Source organism: Cervus canadensis, chromosome 6 (genome assembly GCF_019320065.1).
Source record: "Cervus canadensis isolate Bull #8, Minnesota chromosome 6, ASM1932006v1, whole genome shotgun sequence".
In the NCBI taxonomy this organism is placed as follows: domain Eukaryota; kingdom Metazoa; phylum Chordata; class Mammalia; order Artiodactyla; family Cervidae; genus Cervus; species Cervus canadensis.
In genome coordinates, this window is record NC_057391.1 from 95,557,464 (window position 1) to 95,583,266 (window position 25,803).

Consider the following 25,803-nt stretch of genomic DNA (forward strand, 5'->3'; position numbering starts at 1 on the left):
CCCCAGACAGGAAACAGGCCCCTCGGCTGCAGGGGGGCGTGGGAAGCCCTGAGGGGCCGGGCCCACGGCACTGACCGCATGAGGCCTGGCGGGAAGGTCCCTGAGAATCCAGAGACCACGCCTGGAGAACTCACCTTTGCCCAAGGACAGTTCTGCAGTGCTTTGTAGAACACACCTTTGCTTCTTTCTTTATTTCCTAAGGAAACCTGAAGCAAGGGGAAAAAAAATACAAAACTGAGGACCTGAGGCAGAATCTCAGGCCGTCAGCCGCTGGCCCACACGGGGCAGGGGTGCAGGGGCCACGCGCTATGGGACACCCTCGGGGCCTCCGCTGCGTCCGCGGGCCTGAACCGGGCCCTGAACACGGCTGACCTGTCTTCCTCTCCTCCTCTCCCATGTGCCGAGAAGGAGGGTGATGACAGAAAAGGCTTGCTTTAACACTAGCCATTTTCTGAAAACTATCTTACAGAAATGAGATAACCAGGATTAACTGAGTCAACAACCTTGTCAAGAGCAAATTTCTGATCAGGAATTTCAGTCTTGAGAGTGTGCAAATAGCACATTTCTACTCTAAGCATGTTTTTATCCAATGCATGTACGCTAAGTCACTTCAGTCGTGTCTGACTCTGTGTGACCCCATGGACTGTAGCCTCCCGGCTCCTCTGTCCATGGGATTCTCCAGGCAGGAACACTGGAGCGGGCTTCCATGTCCTCCTCCAGGGGATCTTCCTGACCCAGGGACGGGACCATGTCTCGTGTCTCCTGCACTGGCAGGCGGGCTCACCACCGGTGCCGCCTGGGAAGTGTTCATACAACACTGAGGTATGAAGCCTTAGTCTCACCTCACAGATGCTCTTCCCACACCTGCTGCGAAGCCGGCTCCCCTACACCCCCTCCCCCACCAGCTCCCCTCTCCCAGGTCCCAGGAAGGGACCAGCCCCTCCCCCAGGAGTCACAGGCCCCCAGGCAGCTCCGCGGGCGGGCACCCACAGCTATGAGTGGGCACAAGCTGAGCTCGTGGAGCTGAAGTCTGGACTTCTGGAGGCTCCCATCCCACACCAGGAGGCAAGACATGAAATCTACGCTTTTGAGCATAAGAATAAACGTTAAAACCACAGAAACTTTGGTGGTAATTCATCCTGGAGCCGCCTGCTGCCCGTTTGTGCTGGGTGTGTGCCTGCGAGCTGCTGTCTTGAGACAAGCTACCCAGGCCATTCAGAGCTCGGGGGAGGCGCTCCCAGATAAGTTACAGACTCTAAGAGGCTGGGGGAGGCCCAGACTTCTAACCCCAAACTTCTCCTAGCCCCTACCTTCCTCTCTGCGTCTCTTTACACCCCTCTCTATTAAATGTCATTGGGAAATGTTCAAATACTTTGATCAACTTCTGAGAAATTATCCTATGGAAATAACCAGAAATATACATATTTATGAATAGGGAAGGTCACTCAGGGCTTCTGAAAGGTACAGTAGTCAATGGAAGGCACTTTGATATGACAACAGCCTTGAGCACTGTCTAGACAAGTGGCCTGGAAGACGCTGTTTCTAAAAAACCACAAAACTCCGCAGTAAATGCATTATATAAGTCCAGCCCAATGTCAGGCCTTTAACCAAAGACAAAGCCAACTCAGACCCAGTGAAGCCCAGGAACTGCCTTTCGGCCTGCAGAACACACTGACAAAATTAAATGGCTGTGGTGCTTCTAAGTAAAAGCAAAGTTACTTTGGAAATGCCTATTTTAAAAACCACAGTCCAGACTGAATATTACCTTTTAGTAACAAAATAGAATCAGGACCTGGAAATTCTTAGAAGCAGAATAGCAACACATTTAGGTCTCTTTTGAATGAAAAGCTCTCAGACCAATTTCCAAGTTGTTTCCTCAATGAAGTCAACTCAGAAACCCACAGATATCCTGGGGCCGCCAACCGCCCAGGCAGTCCTCCTCAGTCACTCCACCAGGCCCCTCCCGGGTCCTCAGCGCCCCCCTCACTGAACCAGGCCCCTCCCGGGTCCTCAGCGCCCCCCTCACTGAACCAGGCCCCTCCCGGGTCCCGGGCGCCCCTGCCCCGCTCTTCTGTAAGAGGAAGCAGCTCTGCAGGGAACAGCCCCGGCGTCCGTCCCTACCAGGAAGTTCAGGTACATCCTCCACAGCAAGGGGCACTGGCTGCCGTGGGCGCTCCGCATGGCGCTCTCAAACAGGGCTCTGATCCGGTGCGTCAGGCCGATCTCGGGAAGGGTGGCGTGGACCTCTCTGCCGTCCACCCTGCAAGACAGAGGCTCACGTGACTCCGGGACAACGGCTCGGGCTGCGGCCGCAGCGGGGTCAGCGACGGGCGGTCGGAGGGTGTGGCGGGCAGTGCTGCCCCGGGTCTGGGGCGCGGGGGCGCGTGGCGCAGGGGAGACGCGGCTCCTCCAGGGCTGGCGGAGCGCAGCACCCAGGCTCGGTGGTGCCTCCACCCCGCGGAGTCCACCCTGAGGGCACACGGACTCCTTTTCTCAGGAGAACCTGCCCTTCATCCGCAGAGTGCACACTTACGTGAGACCTTTCAGTTCAAAGCACAGTGAATAAAATTCGAATGGGAGGGGTAAAACACAAGGAAACTGAAACACTATTCAGAGGCAATCTGAACACCGCCTCTCTCAGGTCAGAGTAAAACAACAAAGGTTCTAGAAGGAAAAACGATGCCTCAGCTAACACGTGCCCAAGCCTATACTGCTTAATGTTCAGACATAACAGTGTTATCTAAAAAGACATTTAAAGCGTGACCCCGTTATCACCAGTGATAATAACACAGGCTAGTAATTATTTTGGAGTCTGTGCTCAGCACTCCGTCTTCCCAGAAAACCTCTGAGGCAGGCTCTTTAATTATTCCCATTTTACAGAAAGGGAACAGACCAGAGCTGTGAGCCGCCCTGCCCAAGATCACACAGGTGCCAAGTGGAAGCGCTGGGATTTGACTCCGGGCCCGAGTGCCTGCCCGACACTTGCTCTACAAGGTCTCAGACCCCGCAGGCGGGGCCGTCAGACTCAGGCACCAGAAGCAAAGCCCAGGACGCCCCGGAGCGAGGCCTGGGAGACACCCCAGGAGCCCTGGCAAAGGGGCCGCTCTCTGCCCTCACTCCTTTTTCAGCACACTTTCCTGCCGCTCCTTGCATATCTCTTTCCTTTTTCAAGGCATTTTCCGGTAACACAGACCGCACCGCTCCCGCCACCCCCGCAGGCGTTCCAGGCCCTGGGCCGCGAGCATTTGTGTCTTCCAGAGGCTGTTGGGCTGTGGGAACCATGACCACATGGGGGGCCTGCGGACCACGGACGAGGTGCTCTGTAACTACCTCTGCACGGCGTCCACCAGTCTCTTCCTCATTCTCTCCGCTTCAATGGCGAACAGCCACGGCTCTAGGTGTTTGGCGGACCTGGTGACGGCTTGGAAGAATCTTCTGGTCCTGCTGGCGCTGTGGGACTTGCTCTGAATCTGCACGTACGACCTCCAGAGAAGCTGGTTGCCCGGGTACAACCGTAAAGCCTCTGAGAGCGCCTCTCGCAGGGGAGCCAGCGGGTGGGCGGCAACCCGGCCGTGGAACCTGAGCAGGCTGGTGTGCATCAGGGTGACGGCCTCCAGGGCGCCCTCCAGGCCAGCACCCTCGGCGGAGACGGAGCCCCTGAGCCCTGCAAACACCTGCTCATAGACGCGCGCAGCGGCGCCAACGCCCACGGTCAGGTACTGGAAGAGCATGAAGCACTTCGCCAGGGTGACCAGGCGGCTGAGGCGGTCGGGCAGGCCCTGGTCGGGGCCGCGGCGCTCCGCCAGGCAGTCCTCCAGCGCGTGTTCATACGCCTTCCGAGCCTTCAACACGTGCACGGCCGAGGGCTGTCCGGGGCAGGGCCCGGATGGGCCGCGCTCGGCCAGCCCCGTCAGCACGCGCACCGCGCGCGCAGGCGCCGCCCCGCCCACAGGCGGCGAGAGCTCCGCCTCCAGCGCCGCGTAGAGCAGGCCGAGCTCACAGAGGTCCGCGTCAGCCAGGCCGCCGCCCGCGGTGCCCAGGGCCGCCTCGAAGACCTTCCGGGCATCCTCCGTGTTGCCCAGCAACCACTCCAGATGCGCGTACTGCTGCCAGAGGCAAGAGCTGTTGCGGTTGTCTGGCTCCTTGAGGAGATTCTTGGCTAGTTTTTTGCAGTTCTTTCCTAGTGACTTTAATCTCTTCTTGTTTTTAGTGTGCAGACACCAAATGACCTAAAGGTAAAAAGGAAAAGAATGACTTCAAACGCTCCGAAACGTTAAAGACATCCCTTTGTACTGTCGAGTCCTCTGGTGGCTCAAATGGTAAATAATCTGCCTGCAATGTGGGAGACCTGGGTTCCATCCCTGGGTGGGGAAGATCCCCTGGAGAAGGGAATGGCAACGCACTCCAGTCTTCTTGCCTGGAGAATCCCATGGACAGAGGAGCCTGGCGGGCTGCAGTCCATGGGGTCACAGAGAGTCAGACAAGACTGAGTGACTACACTTTCGTTTTTTCTTTGTACTGTCAGCTGCAGGAAGCCACACAAGGCATCTACACTGCCTGCCTCCGTCACATAACTGGTAAACACATAGGCTCCCTGAGAAATAGGTCAGGATTCTACCAAGGCCACAGGAGCCCTGAAATGAACACGCCCAGGTTTCCATCTGACACTCCTGTAACAAGGCTTATACACCCCAAACAGCCTTCTTCAAAGATAGGTGATCAACAAATGTTGTTGTTTAGTCGCTAAGTTGTGTCCAATACTTGGGACCCCATGGACTGTAGCAGGCCAGGCTCCTCTGTCCATAGGATTTCCCAGGCAAGAACACTGGAGTGGGTTGCCATCTCCTCCTCCAGGGGACTCTTCCTGAGCCAAGGATCAAACCCGCATCTCCTGCATTGGCAGGTAGATTCTTTACTGCTGAGCCAGCAGGGAAGCCCCATCAGAGTTTACCAGACACTATTTTAACAACACAGCCTGGTGTGTGCCCTTTGCCATTAAGGGATCAGAACTTTGGGCGTTAAAATTTAATTCTAGCTGGTGGCCAGCAGAGGGCAGGAGAGTCAATCCTAGACAAATTTCCAGGGGGTAATGGATACTAAAAAGCAGAGTAAGTAGCTTATTTTATCTATTTTATTAAGTCCTTAAATCCTCTAGCCCAGCTTAAGCTTAAGCGTGGTCCTTAACACTAACTGCTGACAGTCACAGACATCGGTAACGGAGTCAGCACAACAAACAGCTCCGGTCACTGACAGCTGGGCTCAGTCCCCCTCTTCCCTGCGGCCCCGAGACGGGGCAGCCCCACACGCAGTGCCCTCGGGTCCCTGAAGGAGGAGGTGCTGTGGCCCGGCGCCCTGCAGGACACCGAGAGCCCGCCACCCTGCCGACAGAGCCACAGGAGCTGAGGTCCCCACCCAGGGAGGGGGGCCCGGCGTTACCTTGGTGATCTCGTACCGTAGCCAGAAGACGCAGAGCTGAGACCGCTCCCTGCCTGCAAACAGAGGCAGCACCAGGTGGAAGACGTTGCGGATAAACTCCTCACCCTCTCGACTGGGACCCCGGGGCCAGTGCCGGCCACCCAGAGGGTCCATGCGGCCCACACAGCCGACGCCGGAGCAGGAGAGGTCGAGGAAAGTCAAGGGCTTTTCGTCATAAAGTTCGTTGTCGAAGATGCTGTTCTCATCCATGGCCAGATAAAGGCATGAGGCGGGAGGGCTGAAGCCGGAAGGCACCCCCAGGAACTGCAGGAAGGCTGCAATCAGCTGAAACTGGAGATCCGGGCTGGAAAGTCGGATCAGAGACTGCCCGAGATCATCAAACAACACCTGCGAGGACAAAGACGGTGTGACCGAATGCTGCGAACAGACAGACGCTTCCCACCGCCTTTGTAAACTGTGTGTGGCCGTGCCGGGTCCTTGCTGCTGCCTGGGCGGCGCTCCTGTCGCCGTGAGCGGGGCTCCCCTCGAGCCGCGGAGCCGGGCGTCTCCCTGCAGAGCCCGCGCCCTGGGGCACACGGGCTCCACTGCCCCACGCGGGTGGGCTCTTCCCGGACCAGGGCCCGAGCCCGTCTCCTGCTGGGCAGGTGGATTCCCGACCACTGAGCCACCGGGCGGCCCCTCACCACCCCCAGCAATTGTTTTTACATGGATGTGCGCCAGCGTTACTCAATTTTAAACACACGGGAGCCAGGTTTTCTGTGAGATGAGGCAAGCTGAGGGGGGCGGGTGGGCACCGTGGGCAGGGTCTCACCCCTCCTGGGCGCCCTCCGCGGGAGGGAACACCACAGCAGGGACTGCCGAGGTCACCTGATGGATTCACAGGAAATCCAGAATCGCATTCGCTTCTGAGAACACACGGCGTCGCTTTTATAGTTACTTTCAAAAGTTACAGTTGGGAAAAATTTTTATTTCAAGATAGAAGAACGTTACTGTTTTGTGGTTTCTTTGTACCAAATTGCTTCAGGAAATGAAAAATATGCTCCAAAATATATAAATAGCAGCAAAGGAAAAAGGAGACTGCGGGAGCAACGGGCCATGCTGGGAGCGATTATAAGGGCCTCATACTAACTGTGCTCACTGCTGGCTTCACGTCACAGCTTTAAACCGTGAGGCCTCGGGGACTACACTCCGTCTCCGGCCCTGTCCACCTGGTGTCTGCCGCCCTCAGCAAAGAGGACCACGATAAGACTGGACCACCTGGGACTCGACCCATCAGAACCATCAATTAATCAAAAAGCTTTTCTGCTCCAGGTTTTCACCAAAGCAAAGAAATCTACGAAACTGCTCACAGCAGTACGTGGCTCCAGGAATGAGCTTCCGGGAAATCGTCAAATTGCTGAGCCTCGAGAACTAACTTCTGGAGGTCAGCCATGTAAAACCCTCACACACCAAAGACAAACCCCACCCACTTTCTGAAAACTTCGACTCAGCCAGGGCGGGGACCTCTCATGCAGACTCAGTTCCCTGGGAATCCGGCCGCTCCCTCCTGCCCAGAGAGCACCTCTCTCCTTCTCCCCGATCCTGGGTGCTTAACCCCAGTCTGGCCACCCCCTTCACCTCTCCTGGGACACCCCAGTCCTCTGGGGCCTTCAGCCATCCCGAACCCTCTGCTGGAGTGCAAGCACCCAGATCAGACAGATGCTCACTCGACATCGAGGATTGGCAGAGGCCTTGTCACGGGGCATCCTCTGTCCAGACACTGGGGACGCAGATGCAAACAGGAAAAGTCCCCACCTCGAGGCTCGTGCTTTGTCAGAGCCTGGGAGCCTAGCTGCTGTAAAACCTCTCGGTCTGTACCCGTGACTGTCAGAGGCCAGGCACACTGTGGACCCAGACCCTAACTTGCACATGGGTTTTTTCACTAAGCATGTCCCCCAGGACCACATGACCCACGGCTGGTTGAATCTGAGGCTACGGAACCTTGGATGCAAAGGGCTGACTGCAAAGTTATACTCAGATTTTCAACTGCCGGGGGCCGAGGACCCTAACCCTAACCCAACTGCCGGGGGCCGAGGACCCTGACCCTGACCCTAACCCCTAACCCTAACCCCTAACCCAACTGCCGGGGGCCGAGGACCCTAACCCTAACCCAACTGCCGGGGGCCGAGGACCCTAACCCTAACCCAACTGCCGGGGGGCCGAGGACCCTAAACCTACCCCTACCCCTACCCCTAACCCTAACCCCCTCGTCGTTTGGGGCAGACTGTGGTTGGTATTTTGTCAAAGTGGCTCAATTCCAGGTATCAAAATAGAATTTCTTCCTTTATTTTAATGTAAAACTTCTTGGGTTCGAAAATCACTGTGGACGGTGACTGCAGCCATGAAATTAAAAGATGCTTGCTCCTTGGAAGAAAAGCTATGACCAACCTAGACAGTGTATTAAAAAGAAGAGACATCACTTTGCTGACAAAGGTTCACATAATCAAAGCTATGGTTTTTCTAGTGGTCATGTATGGATGTGAGAGTTGGACCATAAAGAAGACTGAGCCCCAAAGAATTGATGCTTTCGAATTGTGGAGCTAGAAAAGACTCTTGAGAGTCCCCTGGACTGCAAGGAGATCAAAGCAGTCAGTCCTAAAGGTCATCAACCCTGAGTATTCATTAGAAGAACTGATGTTGAAGCTCCAATACTCTGGCCAGCTGATGTGAAGAGCCAGCTCACTGGAAAAGACCCTGATGCTGGGAAAGATTTGAAGGCAGGAGAAGAAAGGGACGACAGAGGATGAGATGGTTGGATGGCATCACTGACTCGATGGACATGAGTTTGGGTAAACTCCGGGAGCTGGTGATGGACAGGGAGGCCTGGCATGCTGCAGTCCATGGGGTCGCAAAGAGTCAGACACAACTTAGCGACTGAACAACAACAGAAACTTGCAGAGCTGCCAGCCGTACAGAAGGGCACCAGGCCCTGAGGGAGGGAGCCTGAGTACCTGGCAAGCACCAGCGCTCAATAAATGCTACTTCCTCCCCGGGAGGACGGGCCTGGTCCCCCACTGTCCCCACTCGGCCTGCACCTCCTGCCCCCATCTCCCGAGTCACACACACACGCATCTTCAAGGATCAAGAGCGGGGAACGTGGACACAGAGGAAGAATCTAGGACAGTGACTCCATGATTTCCAACCTTGAGCCCTCAAGGCTTAATGTGGAAAACTGACTGAATAACCTGGAAGCCAGTCTCCAGAGGGCTGACCACCAGACCCAACCGCCTCCTCGGGGACAGTCAGGGTGAGCGCCTCGAGGCTCCTCCATCACCAGCAGCCAGCGCAGCCCCGCCCGTTTCCCGGGAGAGGACGTTTCTGAGATGGGAGCGGGAGCAGGTCAGCCACTCCCGAGCCAGGCGGGGGCTCACACAGCGCAGCAGAGGCGCGCCGCTGGGGTGCAGGGGCCTCACCTGTCGCTCGGGATCCTCACAGTCCTCCTCCGTCTGCTTCCTGGCCTTGTCCGGGCGCCACGGCCGCCAGTGCCTGCGGTCTCGGGACCGCTCGGCAGCCAGCCAGATCCGCCACCGGGGCAGAGTCTTGTCTCTGATATCCTGCTCCTCGTCCTCTGGCTCCTCATCCTCGTCATCTAGGCAAAAATGAAACTTCCAGCAACCGAACCAGCGGACAGCGCTGCCCTCAACCCTTAAACCCACCTGCTTGGCCAGGGACGGGGTCACACCCGGAAGGCTGAGACAAACGTGACCCAGGCCCGGCCTTCTGGGCCACTCAGTGGCATTTACGGACTCTCCCATGATCAGTCAGGTTCCCAGGAAAGGAAGGTGAGCCGATGAATCAGATGATTTTTTATGCTATCACAGCAATTAAAAAATGGGAATGACATATTTTAGAAGAGAACTGTCCAGGAGAACTTTCTGTGATGATGAGAATGTTCTAATTCTGTGTGATATGGTAGCCACATGTGACTTGCTGGGCACTTGAATCGTAGCCGGTAGAATAACTGAATTTCAAATTTTATTTCAACTAATTTTAATTAAAACAGCCATGTGTTGCTAGTAGCTACTGTATTGCACAACACATTCTAGAATGCTAAAGGACATTTAACGATAGCACTGCTTTAGGTTTTCTTAAGCTGCCAGAATATCTAGCCAGTGGCCCTATGATTATCATGCATGTTCACTTTTTCTTTTAAAGAAAGAGGCAATTCAAGATATCCTATATTTTATTTTACTTTGTTTCCTAACCCTGAACATGCAGAATAAAAAAGAGTCTTCCATTAAAGTTCAATATTTAAAAATAAACAGAGTATGTAAAATGGTACGGCCACCCAAAAAACAGTCTGGCAGTTTCTTATGAAACTATAATGCACTGACCATAAGACCTAGAAATTGTATTCTTGGGTGCTGATCCCAGAAAAATGAAAACCTACATTCACACAAAAACCTTTACACTAATGCCCACAGCAGTTTTATTCACAAAAGCCAAAAACTGGCAATGACCCAGGTGTCCTACACTAGGCCACTAGAGAAAGTATGGTACAGCTATGCCACAGCAAAACTGCTGATAAACGCACAATGTGGAGAGATCTCGTCGGGATTCTGCCAAATGAGAAAAAGCCGATCTTCAAAAGTTATACAGAAAACAACTGTCAGTGAGGATGTGAGGACATCGGAACCCTGGTGCGCTGGTGCTGAGGATGTGAAATCGTGCAGCTGATGTGGAAAAACTGTGTGAGGTTCCTCAAAGAATCAGAATCACCACATGAGCTGGCAGTTCCACCTCTGGGTGTATTTCCCAAAGAGCTGAAAGGAAGGACTCAGACAGGTATTTGCACATCCACGGTCCGGGCGGTACATTCACAAATGCCGAAAGGTGAAGCGATGCGTCGTGTGTGTGATATATGCATGCGGTGGGAAATCATTTAGCCTTAAAAAGGGAAGAAACACTGACACGTGCTCCGCGCCGTGTAAGCCTCGAGGACACGACGCTGGCGAACAGGCAGCACTGACTGCGCATGCGCTGCTCTTCAGCGCCCGGGGGCGGCGGTCGGTGCAGGGGGCCAAAGGGGGAAGCGGGGAGCGAGCTGAACCGGGGTGGGGCCGCTGGGGGAGACGGACGAGCTGAGATGGGTGGTGATGATGGGTGGCAAGCGTCTGAATGTGACTAATGTCACCGAGCTGCGTACTTAAAGATGGCCAGAATGGTAAACTGTGTGTGTGTTTTACAACTAGAAATGTTGAAAAGGGTCACATATGATTCCCTATATAAACAGGTGAGAGAACACAGTAGTGAACGGGAACGGAGACGGGGTTCGCGGTGGGGTGGCCAGAAGGGGGCGCACAAGGGCCTCGAGGGAGGCGGGGGCTGCGTGGTAAATGCAGAGTGCTGAGCAGACACAGGCGGAAATGAGCGCCTACAACGCGGGCGAAATCTGAGCGATGCTGCGGACGGACAGACCAGCAGTGACTCCCGCGCCCGGGGCAGCGGGTGAAGGGTGCACAGAACCTCCCGGTGTACTTGCTCCCCAGCTTCTTGGCGGGGGGTAGGGGGGCTGCTTTAAGGTGTCTAGGGAAAGAACAGCCTACGCTCCCTGGTCTTTCACCGCATGCATTTCTGACGTTTGGGGATCTGTATCACGTTCTTGAGTCACTGGTGAATCGCTTACACACATAAACAAACCAGGAGGATGTAAACACCCCGCGAGGAAGAGGCAGCGGCCTCTGCGCGGAGAGGCACCTCACCTGGGCTGACGGCCACCCAGCCGCCCCACTCCTGCTGGTGCATCCAGGCTCTCCAGCCTCGGGCACCCTTCTCCCCGGCCCGGGGCTCGCCGCTGTCCCAGAAGGGCTCAAAGAACTCCACCTGTCGAGGTGTAAAACATGGAGGTTAGCCGCCACGTTCAGCTCTGTGCCAACAAGCACCGAGTCCCTACCGTCTGTTGGGAAGCTGTATTGAGGTTTGGTCATGCGCTCCAGAGTAATCGAAGCCTCAAGCGCCGTGGACTGGTCCTGGGCCAGGCTTCAGCCCAGGGCGGTGCCCCGACCCTCGTCAGCAACCCCTCCCATCACAGAGACTGTCAGTCAAGGGGTAGGAATGAGGGGAGCTCTGACCCCAACCCCTGACCACGCCCCGGGCTCTGCAGAGAGACTGAGTCACTTCTATAGTACAGCCCGTTCTTAAAATAGCAAAACACGTCTTAAAGTAACTGTGTTACCTGGCTTACTATACTAACAATCAGTTATGTCAATATTAACCAATATTCCTGAACCCAATTTTGTCCAGAAAACAAAGGTTAAAAATAATGATGATAAAAAAAGTTTTTGCAGGCTGTTCATGAAAGCTCCACAAGATGGAGACCTCAGCCTGTCACGAAAGACCTTGGAAAGTCCACCATAAACTGAGATACCCTGTCCATCTCCTACCAGACCTTCTTCATCAAGTAGAAAACTTAGTTTTCTTAAGTGGAAAAAGGTTTTCTTATATCCCTCCCCTACCACCCAAATTAGGATCAGTGTTGACAAAGCACCAACATGTAATTTCACTGCAACTTCAGCCAAGGTCTTAGGTGGAGGAAATGGCAACCTGGGAGAGACATGAGATGCGGGTTAGAATGCAGAGGCAGGAGAGAGGACCCGCGGTTTAAAAGCTATGATACAACTTCCCTGGTGGCTCGTTGGTAAAGAATCTGCCTGCCAATGCAGGGGACACAAGTTCGATCCCTGGTCCAAGAAGATCCTACATGCCTCAGACAGACAACTGAGCCTGTGCACGACAGCTCCTGAGTCTGCGCCCCAGAGCCCGAGGGTTCTAAGTACTGAAGCTGAAACACTCCAGAGCCCCTGTTCCACATCAAGAGACACCACCACAATGAGAAGCCCAAGCACCACAACTAGGGAACAGCCTGCACGGAGACCTAGTCAAATAAAATATAAAATTATGAAAAAATAAAAAAAAAATACAAGGCATGATAACTGCTTTCCTGGAGGTGGGTGGTAACTAGCATTTAAACAGGGGCTGATAGTAAGAGGGAAAAAAAAGGACATCAGTGAGTCTTTATAGCTGGGGAGGTGGAGAGAGCGTCTTTCAGCTCTCAATGCTTCACTACTTTTGTGACGGAATTTTCCTAGCATTGCCAGGATATTTCTGAGACAACCCTCAACTGATGTAAGGAGGATATAAATATTTTGAAAATACTACCACCAACTCCTATTACCCACGCCCCTCCCTAAAAGAGGGAGGGGCGGAGACAGAAGCCGGGACTCGGGCAGGACACGCACCTGGCCTTTGGTGGGCAGGCCCTGCACACTGTCGGGCTTGAAGAACGTGAAGTCGACCATGGCCTGGAACAGAGAGACGGCCTTCTCGGAGTGGCCCGCCTGCCGCAGGAAGTGGCACTGCTGGAGGAAGAGGGCTGAGGGCGGGAGAGCAGAGGGGACAAGCCTGGTGAGCACCTGGACGGGGAGAGGCCAGCTCCCACAGCGTGCAGCTCGGCACCCGGCCGTCTTCTCCCCGAAACCAGCGACTGTCGTAGCTTCCAATTGGAGAGACAAGCAGGTCCTGACTTTAAAGGACCCAAGTAACATACTGCAGTCATAGTACATTTATTCTCATTTTTAAAGGAAACAGCCACAGAGTACAAATAGTAACGATAAAACAAGACCGGTGGATGGTCTGAATATTGGTTATCAAGTACTCTGAGCTCATTATTATGAGAAAAACTCTGGGAAAAGGATGGCGCAGTAGATTTTTTTTTAAATCAGAGAGCCAAGCTCTGTACTCAGTTGATCACTAGATGGCATTATTCACCAGCAATTTCCATCATAGACTCACTCCTGCTGTAAACAAATCTGGGTTCCATGTCTGAAATTTTCAGTTCATTTAAAATAAACTGTGGTTCAATTCTCTCTACAAGATACCATTAAGCTGTTTGAGCATATCAACACATAATATCAGACATGAGCCCCTTTAAGGCAGTGACGCAAATGTTTATTATTTCTAGAGCAATATATTTCTTCTATCTTTAGAAGTTAGTAGCAATATTCAATAGCAGGGATTTGATCAAAGAAACGCCTGCTGCTGAGTCAGACCCTGAGCTAGGCTCCCCATATGCCGTCTCAGCTGACAGGTACGGCCCTCCTGTGAAGCAAGTATTGGACCGCTGTTGCTGGGGGAGAAACTACAGCTCACACACATTAAGGAACCTACCCAAGGTCACACAGGAACCTGTGAAGGGCAAACCCAGCATTCAGGTCAGGAGTGGCACACTCCAGTGTAACACGCCGTCTCTGGGATCGCATTACTGGACAAAATGTGTAACATAGTCTAGTCTCCTTTGGGACCTACTGAAAATGTTAACAGTATAATGATACCAGTAACCTGTATCTATCAGTGATTTCCGGCCAGCCAGGGCACCCTGCAAGCGTGACCACCTAAGCCCCCACAATGGGGTGAGACGTGGGCATCTCAACAGATAAGGCCACCAACAGCCAAAGCAGTTAAGAGACTGCATTTACCCGAATAACAAGTGGAAAAGTTGGAGCTTCTAGTCTGGCGATATTTTCCGAACTATACTGGCTTAATGCCTCCCGCTGCCCAGAAGGTGGGGGGGGGGGGGTGGCGGTAACCCGTCATCAAAAGGAGTCATAATACCCTTTTTTAAGCATCAGTTTTATCAACTTAGACTTTCCTAAAATAAATCAAAGATAAACTATTTTCAATGAAGCCAAAAGAAAGACCCACCCCTCCCACGTCACTGGACTGGGTCGCTGTCTTCTTACCAAACATGGCCTCCTCAGTGCCCGGCAGCTCGGGGTGGGAGACGATGCTGCCGTCCCTCACGGCGGACAGGGTGCTCAAGCACTTCCCGTAGAGACTCTGAATTTTTGATACGGAGAAGGTGCTGAATTGGCTCTGGCAAAACAACAGGTATTTCTGCCAGAGGGCTGTGTTGTTGGGATGTAAGAAGATCAGTTTCTGCCACTCTTTGAGCAGAGTGGTGGGCTCCCAGAACTCAGCGCAGAGCTTCAGCTTGGCAAGCTTCAGGTCCACACTGCTCGGGTTGCTCTCGATGGCCCGCTCCAGGATGGCCAGCTTCTTCTCCAGGACCAGCCTCAGGGACCGCTTCCGTGTCTCCGCCTCTCCTTCCTCCACGGCGTAGAGGCCCGGACTTCTCATGACCTCGTCCTTGACAACAAAAACACCCACTCACACAGGCAAGCAGAACCGGGGGCCCAGGGTGTCGACGCTGCTCGAGGAGTCTTACAAGGCCCACAGGGCTGCTCACTCCACACGACCAACTGCTCTTTGGGTTGGTAGCTCTGGTCTTGTGTTTGGGGTTGGGAGTTTAGTCGGTAAGACATGTCCGACTCGCTGAGACCCCATGGACTGTAGCCCGCCAGGCGCCCCTGTCCATGGGACTCTCCAGGCAAGAATACTGAAGTGGGTTGCCATTTCCTCCTCCAGGGATATTCCTGACCCAGGGATTGAACCCCCATCTCTTACGTCTCCTGCACTGGCAGGAGGGTTCTTTACCAATGGCACCACCTGGAAAGCCCTATCCACTCTCTTATCTCTTCAGAGTCCCTTGGACAGCAAGGAGATACAACCAGTCCATCCTAAAGGAAATCAGTCCTGAATGTTCATTGGAAGGACTGATGCTGAAGCTGAAACTCCAATACTTTGGCCATCTGATGCAAAGAATTGACTCATTTGGAAAAGACTCTGATGCTGGGAAAGACTGAAGGCAGGAGGAGAAGGGGATGACAGAGGATGAGATGGTTGGATGGCATCACCAACTCAATGGACATGAGTTTTGGTAAACTCTGGGAGTTGGTGATGGACAGGGAGGCCTGGCGTGCTGCAGTCCATGGGGTCGCAAAGAGTCGGACACGAATGAGCGACTGAACTGAACTGATTTACTTACTTATTTACCTGGCTGCGCCAGGTCTCAGCTGCAGCTTGTGGGATCTAGTTCCCTGGCCAGGGATTGAACCCGAGCCCTCTGCACGTGGAGCACGGAGACTTAGGCACTGGACTACCTCGAGAGTCCCCGTCATTTTAAACTTAGATTTCTGTATCAATAACTAGCATGCAGTGTCTTGAAAATCTTTTCTGAAAAGCCGATTTTACCAATAACACAGCCGAATGTGGGACAAATGTGGTAATTACATAAGTGGTTCCAAAAATAAGTGGGACAAAGACAAAACCACATATTTCAGAAAGGGAGCTGGTAGCTCTAGCCACGTCACTGCCGACCACCCTGTGCACTCCGCATGTTCTCCTGAACTTCAGGAACACCTCCCCGCTGCGTGGTGAACACCCACCCCCTTTCTGTTCACAGTTCACCATCTCTTGGAGGCTGTTTCTTACTCCCGAGTGGCCAGTCACCCCCTCATTCCATCCCCAGCTTCTACGTCACAGCATGTCCTGCCCCAGACTGCAGCTACCCCTCACACATCAGTCTCCATCACTGGGCTTTGAGCAGACTCAGGGCAAGGGCTCTATTCTCATCTTTAGAGGCCCAGCACCAGGGTTCCTCACAGGAGCTCAACAGTCACTGCAGGATAAACCAGTGCCCAACAGTAGGGCCATCATTCCCAGGCAGGAGAACTGGGACAGTGATGCTTACCTGGAAGGCAACAAAAGCCATCCACAGCTCCGTGTCCCGAGGGTTCTCCCGAACCTTCCTGTTAAACTCCTCCACCCTGGCCTTGAGGAGCACGCTCTCTCGGTCGGGCTGTGAGTCTGGTGGCCTGGACTCCTGCTCCGAAGGACCCTGTCCCTGTAACCACTGCGTTGTGGCCTGATCGTAAATCCCCAGCGGGTTCAGCCAGCTGGCAGGAGGGGGAGCCGCGTCGTCCACGCCCCCCACCGGGATAAAGGAGAGCGGCTGGGATGACGGAGCTACAGGCTGCCTGCTGACGGAGAGGCCGGCCTCGCTCATTAACCCCACGCTCTTCTTGGTGAAGTAGCGCTCAGTGTGCTTGTGGGAACGCTTCTTTTCTGTGGAAGTCCCCTCCCAAGACACACACTGCTTCTTCGGGTTGAGGCCGAGGCAGGAGTCTCCTTTCCTCTTGTATCTAATGTTTGAAAAAGAAAACAGGTTACCGAGAGAACGCGCACACTGGCTCCACAGACCGAAGGCCCAGCAGACACTCTCGTTCCGCCAGTGAAGTTCACGTATTCAAACTCATCTTCCCTTCAAACTGTTTCTACTCAGAGAAGTTCCAGGACTTTTCCTCTACTGTGCCATTCATCTATGTCTCAGGAGTTTCAGATCACGCCTGTCTCCCAGAACTTAGTACCTATGCTCCCCCAAGCTCTGCACAGCGTGTCATCGCGTCCCCTCAGGCCGCACCGCGTGTGACAGGCGAGGGGACGCCATCTTCTCCCCTGAGCTCTGCTCAGCGTGTCATTGCGTCCCCTCAGGCCACACCGCATGTGACGGGAGAGAGGACGCCATCGTCTCCCCCGAGCTCTGCACGGCGTGTCATTGCGTCCCCTCAGGCCGCGCCACGTGTGACGGGAGAGAGGACGCCATCGTCTCCCCTGAGCTCTGCACGGCGTGTCATCGCGTCCCCTCAGGCCACACTGCGTGTGATGGGAGAGGGTACGCCATTGTCTCCCCCGAGCTCTGTACGGCGTGTCATCGCATCCCCTCAGGCCATACTGCGTGTGACGGGAGAGAGGACGCCATCGTCTCCCCCGAGCTCTGCACAGCGTGTCATTGCGTCCCCTCAGACCGCACCACGTGTGATGGGAGAGGGGACGCCATCGTCTTCCCCGAGCTCTGCACGGCGTGTCACCACGTCCCCTCAGGTCACACTGCGTATGACGGAGAGAGGACGCCATCGTCTCCCCCGAGCTCTGCACGGCATGTCATCACATCCCCTCAGGCCGCACCGCGTGTGACGGGAGAGAGGACACCATCGTCTCCCCCGAGCTCTGCACGGCATGTCATCGCGTCCCCTCAGGCCGCGCCACGTGTGACGGGAGAGAGGACACCATCGTCTCCCCCGAGCTCTGTACGGCGTGTCATCACATCCCCTCAGGCCGCACCGCGTGTGACGGGTGAGGGGACGCCATCATCTACCCCAAGCTCTGCACAGGGTGTCATCACGTCCCCTCAGGCCGCATCGTGTGTGACGGGCGAAGGGACGCCATCGTCTCCCCCCAGCCTCATTCTTTAGTAAGGACGCTGAGGCCTCAGGTGACACCGGGTCCTCTGGCTCCGGGACCAGGCCCTTTTCCTCTCTGCTGTCTACTTCAGAAGATAACAGAGAGGTCTAAGGTTCTTTTTTTAATCCTGAGACAAAGTGTGTCAAATAAAATTACATTTGGCTATTTTCTACTCCACAGGAAGAGAGGCTGGGTTCTAAAACGCTTTTATGGATCGTGTAGGCGTCCCCGGAGCTCCAAACGCATGACTACTGAGTATCTGTACAAAGCTAAGGAAGACAGGGCCCTTTTCCGTGTGTGTGCGCGCTCCGCAAACAATCCAACTAAAACATCTGCAAACGACCTGAGCAGAAGCGGCAGGAAAGACACGCGCGGCCGATAAGCACTAACAGGCGGCCAGCCTCGCCGGCCACCGAGGAAAGGCAAGCGGGAACCACGGCGCGCCGGGGCACAGACCACCAGGACAGGGCGATGGACACCCCAGCGAGGGGCCCGCCGGGGGCCGGGCCTCACGCGCCGCTGCGGGGACGTCAACCGGCACAACCACTTGGGGAAAAGGTCTGGCAGTTTAAAAAAAACACCTAAACATAGACCTCACCCATGACCTAGCAATTCTATTCCTAGGTATTTACCCAAGAAAAAGGAAACCACAATCCTACACAAAGAGCCGTGCACAAGTGTCCTCGGCAGCTTTACTCGTCGCAGCCGACGCGGGAGGACGTCCAGGTGCCCGACAGGAGAAGGGACAGGACGGCGGTGTGGCCGCGGACGGGGCACGCCCCCCAGGGAGGAGGAGTCGGACACGGAGGAGGGCGCGCTGCTCGACTCCGTTTACGTGCAATTCTGAAGCAGACGTAACCGCTGACGGAAAACACTCAGGACGGTGATCCTCTCCGGGAGGTGGGGTGTGGACAGAGTGGAAAGGGGCCTGGGGAAACTCTGCAGGAGGCTGAGGGGCGGGTGGACGAGGGACGTGCGGCCTGTGTTTCCAGCCGCTGCCCAGCGCTCGCGGCCCTGCTGAGCCCCGCCTCGGGTCCGCCAGCAGCAGCGGGACGTGAGACCCTCGCGGGGTGCGGGCCCCACCGTGCAGGCGTCAGCCCGAAACCACTCCCCTCACCACACCTCTGTCCGTGGAAACTGGTTTCTGGTGCCGAAAAGTTTGGGGACCGCTGCCCTAAGAAACAAGTGTTAAGTTAAAAACGAGTTTTGTTCTCCCTAATGACTATTTTTACTGAAAGTCAACAGTGTTTTAGATATTCAAGCGATCTCTTAAAAAATGGTTGCTGAGTTATCTGACTTTAAAACTGTATTTTGTAAAGGTGATTTTAATAGCTTCCTTTTGTAGCAAACTAGATGAAGATGATACAGGAGAAAAAAGCATGCAGCTATTAAGTGTCAACACTCAGATAATGTGCATGTGTGTTAGGCACATTCATTTATATACCCTGGTTTTAAATAGCTGATAAATAGCTTCAGCCTTTTCTCCCTACTTTTAAGCATTTCTTCATACCACTAGTTTCAGAAAACAACCATTTTTATTGACTTCAAACCGGCTCACTAGAAGTGTCCCATAATTTATTTAACCATTTCTCTGTTGTTGTACATTTAGGTTCTACCCAATTTATCACTTATTATAAGATCTAAATTACTGGACCGGGCCTAGGATGTAATTTAATGCAATAGTTCCCCCCAATAAAGGCACTTTTCCTATAAAATCCTTATCAAATAATCAGCTAGTCTTCAGTTGAATAATTCCAGAGGTGGGAACACCCATTTTGTTTGGAGGTTTAGTGAATGATATCAAATGTATCTGTTATAAAACCAGACAGGCACTCAGGGGCTTCCCAGACGGCCCTAGTGGTAAAGAACCCACCTGCCAATGCAGGAGAGGCAAGAGACGTGGGTTCGATCCCTGGGTCGGGAAGGTCCCCTGGAGGAGGGCCTGGCAACCCCCTCCAGTACTCTCGCCTGGAAAATTCCACAGACAGAGGAGCCTGGTAAGTTACAGTCCACAGGGTTGCAAAAGAGTCGGTCACGACTAGCAACTGAGCACACACATTAGGCACCTAGTCACCAGGAGAAAAAAGAGAGAGAGAGAAATGAAAAGAGAAAACAAGAGAGGACAAGGGCTTGGGAAGTGAACGTGTTTAAATCCAGTGCCCAGTTCTGCCCTGAGCCCACTCAGCGGGTCTGGGTCCCGGAGTGAGCTGGGCTGGGCAACACAAATCTGCCTTTCCTTTGGCGAATTCAATTCACACAGGCCTTCTCAGAGTCTTGACTGCCTTGGTCCAAATTCCAGCTCCTTCACTTACTAAGCTGGGTGACCGTAATCAAGTTTTAAAAAACAAACAGTTTGTTTGTTTGCCTCAGTTTCCTCGTCTGTTAAACGGTGACCATAATAGTAATTTATGTCGCAGAATTGCTAGGATGATCAAAAAAGTTTATATATGTAACAGGCTAAGCCATACAGTAAGGACTAGGTGAATTTAAATTATCAGTATTATTTCATACAACTTGGCTCCTAAACAAGAGCCAACTATTTCAGCTGGTGGATAGCCAAAGAAAAAATAAACTCTTCCAAAAATGGCAAAAAAAAAAAAAGATAGCTGAACTTCACTGACAGTGCATTAGTCCTAGGGAACTTTCCAAAGGTAACTTGGACCCGTTCCACACTAACTTTAGAACCTGACCCCTGTTTACCACAATGCTTCAACACACTGCACGCCATTGCTGGGATGCTCACATTCTTAGATCTGCTTTTATGCCGAGCCAAACTTCCACTCACCGGTCCTGGTGCCGCTTCCCAAGTTACACAGGACTCTGCCAACCCACCTTCCCAAGTGCAGCAAAGCCTACAAGACGAAGACCGTGTCCCTGACACAGGCTGGTACCCACAGCCCTCACCGTCCTCGCGTGACGGTCTTAGCCACGTGTCTGCTCACTGTCTTGTCAAAGCTCATAGTTTGTCAGGATCTCTCTTAACAAATGTGAAAATTCAGGGCCTGACACCGTATTCCCACCGTCCTGACCAGCTCAGCATGCCACGGGACCACCTTCACAGATCAGGGTACTAACAGTTGTATAGCTGTTACTCTGGGCAAGACTTTACCCAACTTGAGCTTTAGCGAATTACTATGAAATCTCACCAATGTCCTACACCCTTTGGAGTAGTCTCTTTGCAGTTTAGAAGAATTAAAGCTGTCTCTAAGCACTCTCTTCCTCAGCTCTGGGCCACTCACTAGCAGAGGTTCAAGAGCCACTCTCTGTTAATATTGCTTCCTTTTTTTAATCTAGTACTAGATAGTAAGCCTTTATCTTTGCACACCAATTTCTAATTCCTTATCAAATATTTCTGATATTTGAGTGTGAGGCACAGTAGGAGTTACAATTTCCAGTTTACAAATGAAGACACAGGGGCTCAGAAAGGTTAAGTCAGCGGTCCCTTTTTGGCACCAGGGACCTGTCTCCTGGAAGACTTTTTTTCCATCGACGGGAGGGATGGGTCAGCACTGAGGAGCAGCAGACGCTGTGCTCACTCGCCCCCCACCTCCGGCTGTGTGGCGGGGTTCCCCACAGGGCCGCCCCGGGGGCTGGGGACCCCTGGGTTAAGTGACTTGCCTGGGATATGGTACTAGTCACTGGCAAAGTCAGGAGAACCAGCATCTTCTGTTTCCCAACCTAGAAAATGTCCAACCACAGGACCCATCTCTTCCTTGGGGATGGTGGAAGAGCATCAGAGAAGTATAGGCGTGAATCCCAACCCTCTTACTTCCTGGTGTATGACCTTCCGAAGGTATTTGCATCCCTGAGATTCCTCTCCTGGCTGGGTAAGGTCAGAGAGCCTCCTCGTGGAGCAGCTGGGAGCCAGCAGGCTGACTCCAGCAGCAGAAAAGCACAGGCTGGCGCTGCCCCCTCTGTGCCCTGCCGGCGTTCACAGGGTCGCCCCTCGCTGCGGCATGACAGACCACGGAGGGCTTCAGGGAGCACTGGTATCACTCCAAAATACATAAACATGAGGGTATTAACCCTGCCACGAGGCTTCAGGAGACCGTATGCAGACACAAACATGCACCAAAAAATAACTGATGTCAGCTCATCATGAAGGGAATTATCGCTGGAGTTGCTTATGTGGTGAGCTACAATGTCACGCTGAGTGACACCCTAATTAAAAGGCGGAGGGGCGCCGAACGGATGGGAGCAAAAATTTACTTTAAAAGGTAGTCAGCCCATGAAGAATGATCACCAACTTCAAGGCCTCCTCTTGGCCGTAAATCCCATGATTCTCTACCTCCAGTTTTCACTGCCTCCTAGCTGTTCGGGAGCAAGAGACTGTGTGTCATCGTTCACTATGTCCTACAAGGTACCAAGCGTCTGAAGAGTGTACTGAGGATTCAGCTGTTTCTGACTGCCAGGTGCGAGGAGAGAGGCTGCTCTTCTGAGGAGCCCCTTCCACGGGCGGAGAGCTCCTCTCCCGCGCGATGCTGGCTCCTGTCCCACACGGTGAGCCTCTGCACCCGCACAGAGGCCGTCCTTCGCTGACCGCTCCCGCTGGGGCCAGCAGCGCGCCGAGGAGGGCTGTCTGTGCGGGACAGCGGTCTGCTTCAGACTCGGCACCGGCAGTGTGCACGCGTCAGTCCCGCCCCGCGTCCTCCCCCACACACCCCCTTCCCCGTGGGGTCCGTATGTCTGCTCTCTACGGCTCTCTCTGTTTCTGCTTTGCAAATAAGATCATCTATACTATTTTTTCTTGATTCTACATATATGCGTTAATATAGGATAGAGAAAAAAGCTTAAACTCATTGCCGAAGCAGATACCATCACCTGTTTTTATGATTATCTGGTGACATATGCCAGAAACATTTTGAAAAAGTCATTATCATTTAATGTCATTTTTTAAAATGGCATGCGTGGGGGGTGGTTTGGATAAATAAAAGGCTTTTGTAACTTTTAAGCAAGGCATATAGATTAAACCACATGATTTATGGATAGTCACAATCAGTTCAAGGTATTTTTAGACCCATTCAATCTACAAATATTCTTTGAACACCTACTGTGTCACACACTACACCAAGTACCATGGCTGAATAAGATTAATCCAACCTGGATCCTGATCTCCAGGTTTAAACTTTTATTTTACAGCGTGAGATGACTCACCTTCTACTGTGTATGCCTAAACAAGTGAACAGTGGATAAAGCTCAACAGTCAATGGGGGGGAGTCGGGGGGACACAGACAGTGCTGAGAGCTCACAGCAGACAGAAGTCCCCTCCCACCAGAACGACCAGAGAAACACGCTGAGACACACACCTCGCAATATCTCCTCGGTAAAGAGACTTATACTCCCAGTTGGCAGGATCCGGTTTCTTATCCGTTCGGAAGGTTTCTCCCGTCAGAGCCTGGATGTCCTCAAGCCAAACACAGTGACGTCCGGTATCCGCGGCGGCATTATTTTCTTGACTGTGGGACAGAGGAGGGTGAAGAAGGAAAAGGGAGCGGCATTTAGAAACCCCCCAGTTACATACTTCACGTCTCGGACGCGTGAATGTGAAACATGTCAGAGCCCTTACGGCCTCGCGCACACCTCCTGCAGACGATGTGTATCCGCCAAAAAGACGGGGCCGGGCTCCTGCTCTGGAAAGTGCGTTAAAGTACAAAGCGAAGACTGTCTTAAGTGACACTTTACCAAGAAGAGAAGTCAACTGATCCCAAAAATAAACATGAAAGATACAGGTGTCTTTAAAAAAGAACAGTAATAATTCATTTAAATGATCATAACTTGACTTTCAAACATATTTACACACAAGGTTTCTTCTTGAAAGGAAGGAAGAAAGAAAAAGAAAGGAATAAATGAAGGAGGGAAAATAAGGCTGCCCTTATTTTGCCTCATTTATCTGAAAGTGCTCAGATAATTGATTTCAACTGAAAACTTAACAACGAAACAAAGCCACAGCTCTGACTGCTTCAGTCTCCAGCATTGCCAAGACGCGGTCCCAGGCTCCTGTTTACAGTCTGGGCTCTATGCAGGGCGTTTTGCCTACACACGGACCTTGACCGAAAGGGCAGAGAGTCCACTGTAAAACAGGACCCTCATTTATCACTTTGAACCAATCTGCGATATGGCAGACCTTCAGCTCAGACACAAAAAGAACCAGTTCCCTAGGAGTCAACTAAGAGGAGGGGAAAGGTTTTTCTGGCATCTAACATCTTTCTTCCTCTAAAGAAAATCATCCATAATGGTCCTGACAAAAGAGGCTGCCAAAGGAGTCACAACAGCCATTAAGTGTTGTTCCATCTTTGCTTTCTGGCTTCACCCAGATAGAAATCAAGATTCTCCAGGCTTCTAAACCATTCCTGGCTGGGAACGCAAGGGCATGGTATTCCAGGGATGCAAAGTAGCTACTCAATAAATATTTGCAGGATGATGCATCTCGGGTTAAAATACATGGTGAGGTTTAACTCACGCCCCTCCAGAACAACTGTGGAGGGTTTTCTGATGACAAAAGCCGAAATCAGCAGCAAAAGGGATAGAAAGAGACCGATGCATTCCGGAAAGAGATGGAAAGCCAGCTGGGGGTGGGAAGGGCTGGCTGCAGACCACGCCTGGGGAGCAGCGAGCCCTTCACGCCTCCCCTCCTGGGTCCCACAGTCAGGAAGCAGGATGCGGTCTGGGCTGTGCGCCAGAAGGAAGTGCCACCACCTGGAAGTGAAGAGGAGCTCACCCTAGGACACAGAGGCCATCAGCAGCTGCAGGGGGCTGTCCCTGACCACCCTGGACTCAGAGTCCCACACAGGACACACGCCCCTCAACCGGCCCCAGGCTGCTTTCCTGACCTCATGGGAGACACTCACGACTCACTAATGTCTTAGCCCCTTGTCTAAATGGAAACAAGACCTCTTCCTGGTCGCCTTCCCAGGAAGAGACTGCACAAGAGAGCAGTAAGAACGAAACAGACAAGGACAGCCGCTCCGACCTTCACGGGGCCGCTCTACAAAACACCAAGACTCAAAAACGCTGTCTGGGTCATACAGCTGCCAAGAGACTGTAAAGATCACTTCTGATGTGGTTAGGCACAGGCTGAAAATAACTATCTTTCAAATTTCTTATGGTTGCTTCTGTACAGTTTCAGGAAATCCTTTAAAACTCATTTTCCTCAGTCATATAAATAAAAGAAAAGACAAATAGTTAAAGATGAGTCTTTGGAACACACAGCAACTAATGTACTTTGCTTTGAAGACATACTAAAAAGCAAGAACATCAGTGATATATTCATTCACTCATTCACACTAGCAAAAACGTACTTGCGTGTTTACTACGCATCGGGCCCTGTGCCAACTGCCGGGGGGACTCGATGGCGAGCCAGGCGGGAGTGGTTTCTGTCCACATGCTGTTGTTGCTGAGTCGCTCAGTCGTGTCCGACTCTGCAAACCCACGGACAGCCGCCCGCCAGGCTCCTCTGTCCATGGGATTCTCCAGGCAAGAATACTGGAGTGGGTTGCCATTCCCTTCTCCAGGGGATCTTCCTGACCAGGGACCAAACCTGCCTCTCCTGAACTGTGGGCAGATTCTTGACCACTGAGCCCCCAGGGAAGCCCTCCTGCCCCCAGAAATCCAGCCCGATTTGGAACCTCATTGCTGGACTCCTTTATCTCTTCCTCTCTAGGGTCACAGGTGCAGCACCTAAGAGACAGAGTGGGCTAAAGAAATGCGGACCCTCTGAGCCCCGAGGCCCGCAGCATTCTTCAACGCGGCTCTGATGACGGAGGACCCTGGGAGGCACGGTGTCTGTGTCTCTGATGGAGACCACAGGCCCGACTCCAGACGCGCTCCAACCGGAGCTCACTGACATCACGGGGACTCCTAAGCACACAGCAAGAACAGATAATCCCTGAAGAGCTGCAAAAACCTTAACAGCACTCAATTTTTTCAAGTATGCCTTGGGTAGGACTTAAAATTTTCTCTCATCTAGACCACACGAACAAAAAGAAAAAACAAGGTAAACGAGGAATAATTCAAGTACTGTCACCACATACCACCTGTCCCATGTGTGAGCAAAGTGCCCCTCATGCAGGGGGACGTTAGACTAAGCGGAGAGGAAAAGCTATGACGGGGGCTGATATGCAGCGCGCCTCGGCCACTGTGGCCAGGGGAGACGCGGGGAGAAAGGCGGGGGGGAAGGCCCCAAGGGGAGGA

The 25,803-nt window shown here is 53.0% G+C and overlaps 1 protein-coding gene across 1 annotated transcript in view; it reads right to left on the minus strand.

The window, feature by feature from the left end:
- The window catches only part of NRDE2 (NRDE-2, necessary for RNA interference, domain containing), a 44,382-nt gene that overhangs the window by 1,808 nt on the left and 16,771 nt on the right, over positions 1-25,803 (minus strand). The window contains exons 4-13 of the mRNA XM_043472767.1: positions 22,920-23,069; positions 16,064-16,514; positions 14,214-14,619; positions 12,714-12,847; positions 11,178-11,298; positions 8,889-9,064; positions 5,437-5,823; positions 3,331-4,229; positions 2,122-2,260; positions 135-206 (exon numbers count right to left, since the gene is read on the minus strand). Coding sequence (XP_043328702.1) covers positions 135-206; positions 2,122-2,260; positions 3,331-4,229; positions 5,437-5,823; positions 8,889-9,064; positions 11,178-11,298; positions 12,714-12,847; positions 14,214-14,619; positions 16,064-16,514; positions 22,920-23,069 — 2,935 coding nt within the window. The remainder of the gene's footprint in view (positions 1-134; positions 207-2,121; positions 2,261-3,330; positions 4,230-5,436; positions 5,824-8,888; positions 9,065-11,177; positions 11,299-12,713; positions 12,848-14,213; positions 14,620-16,063; positions 16,515-22,919; positions 23,070-25,803) is intronic.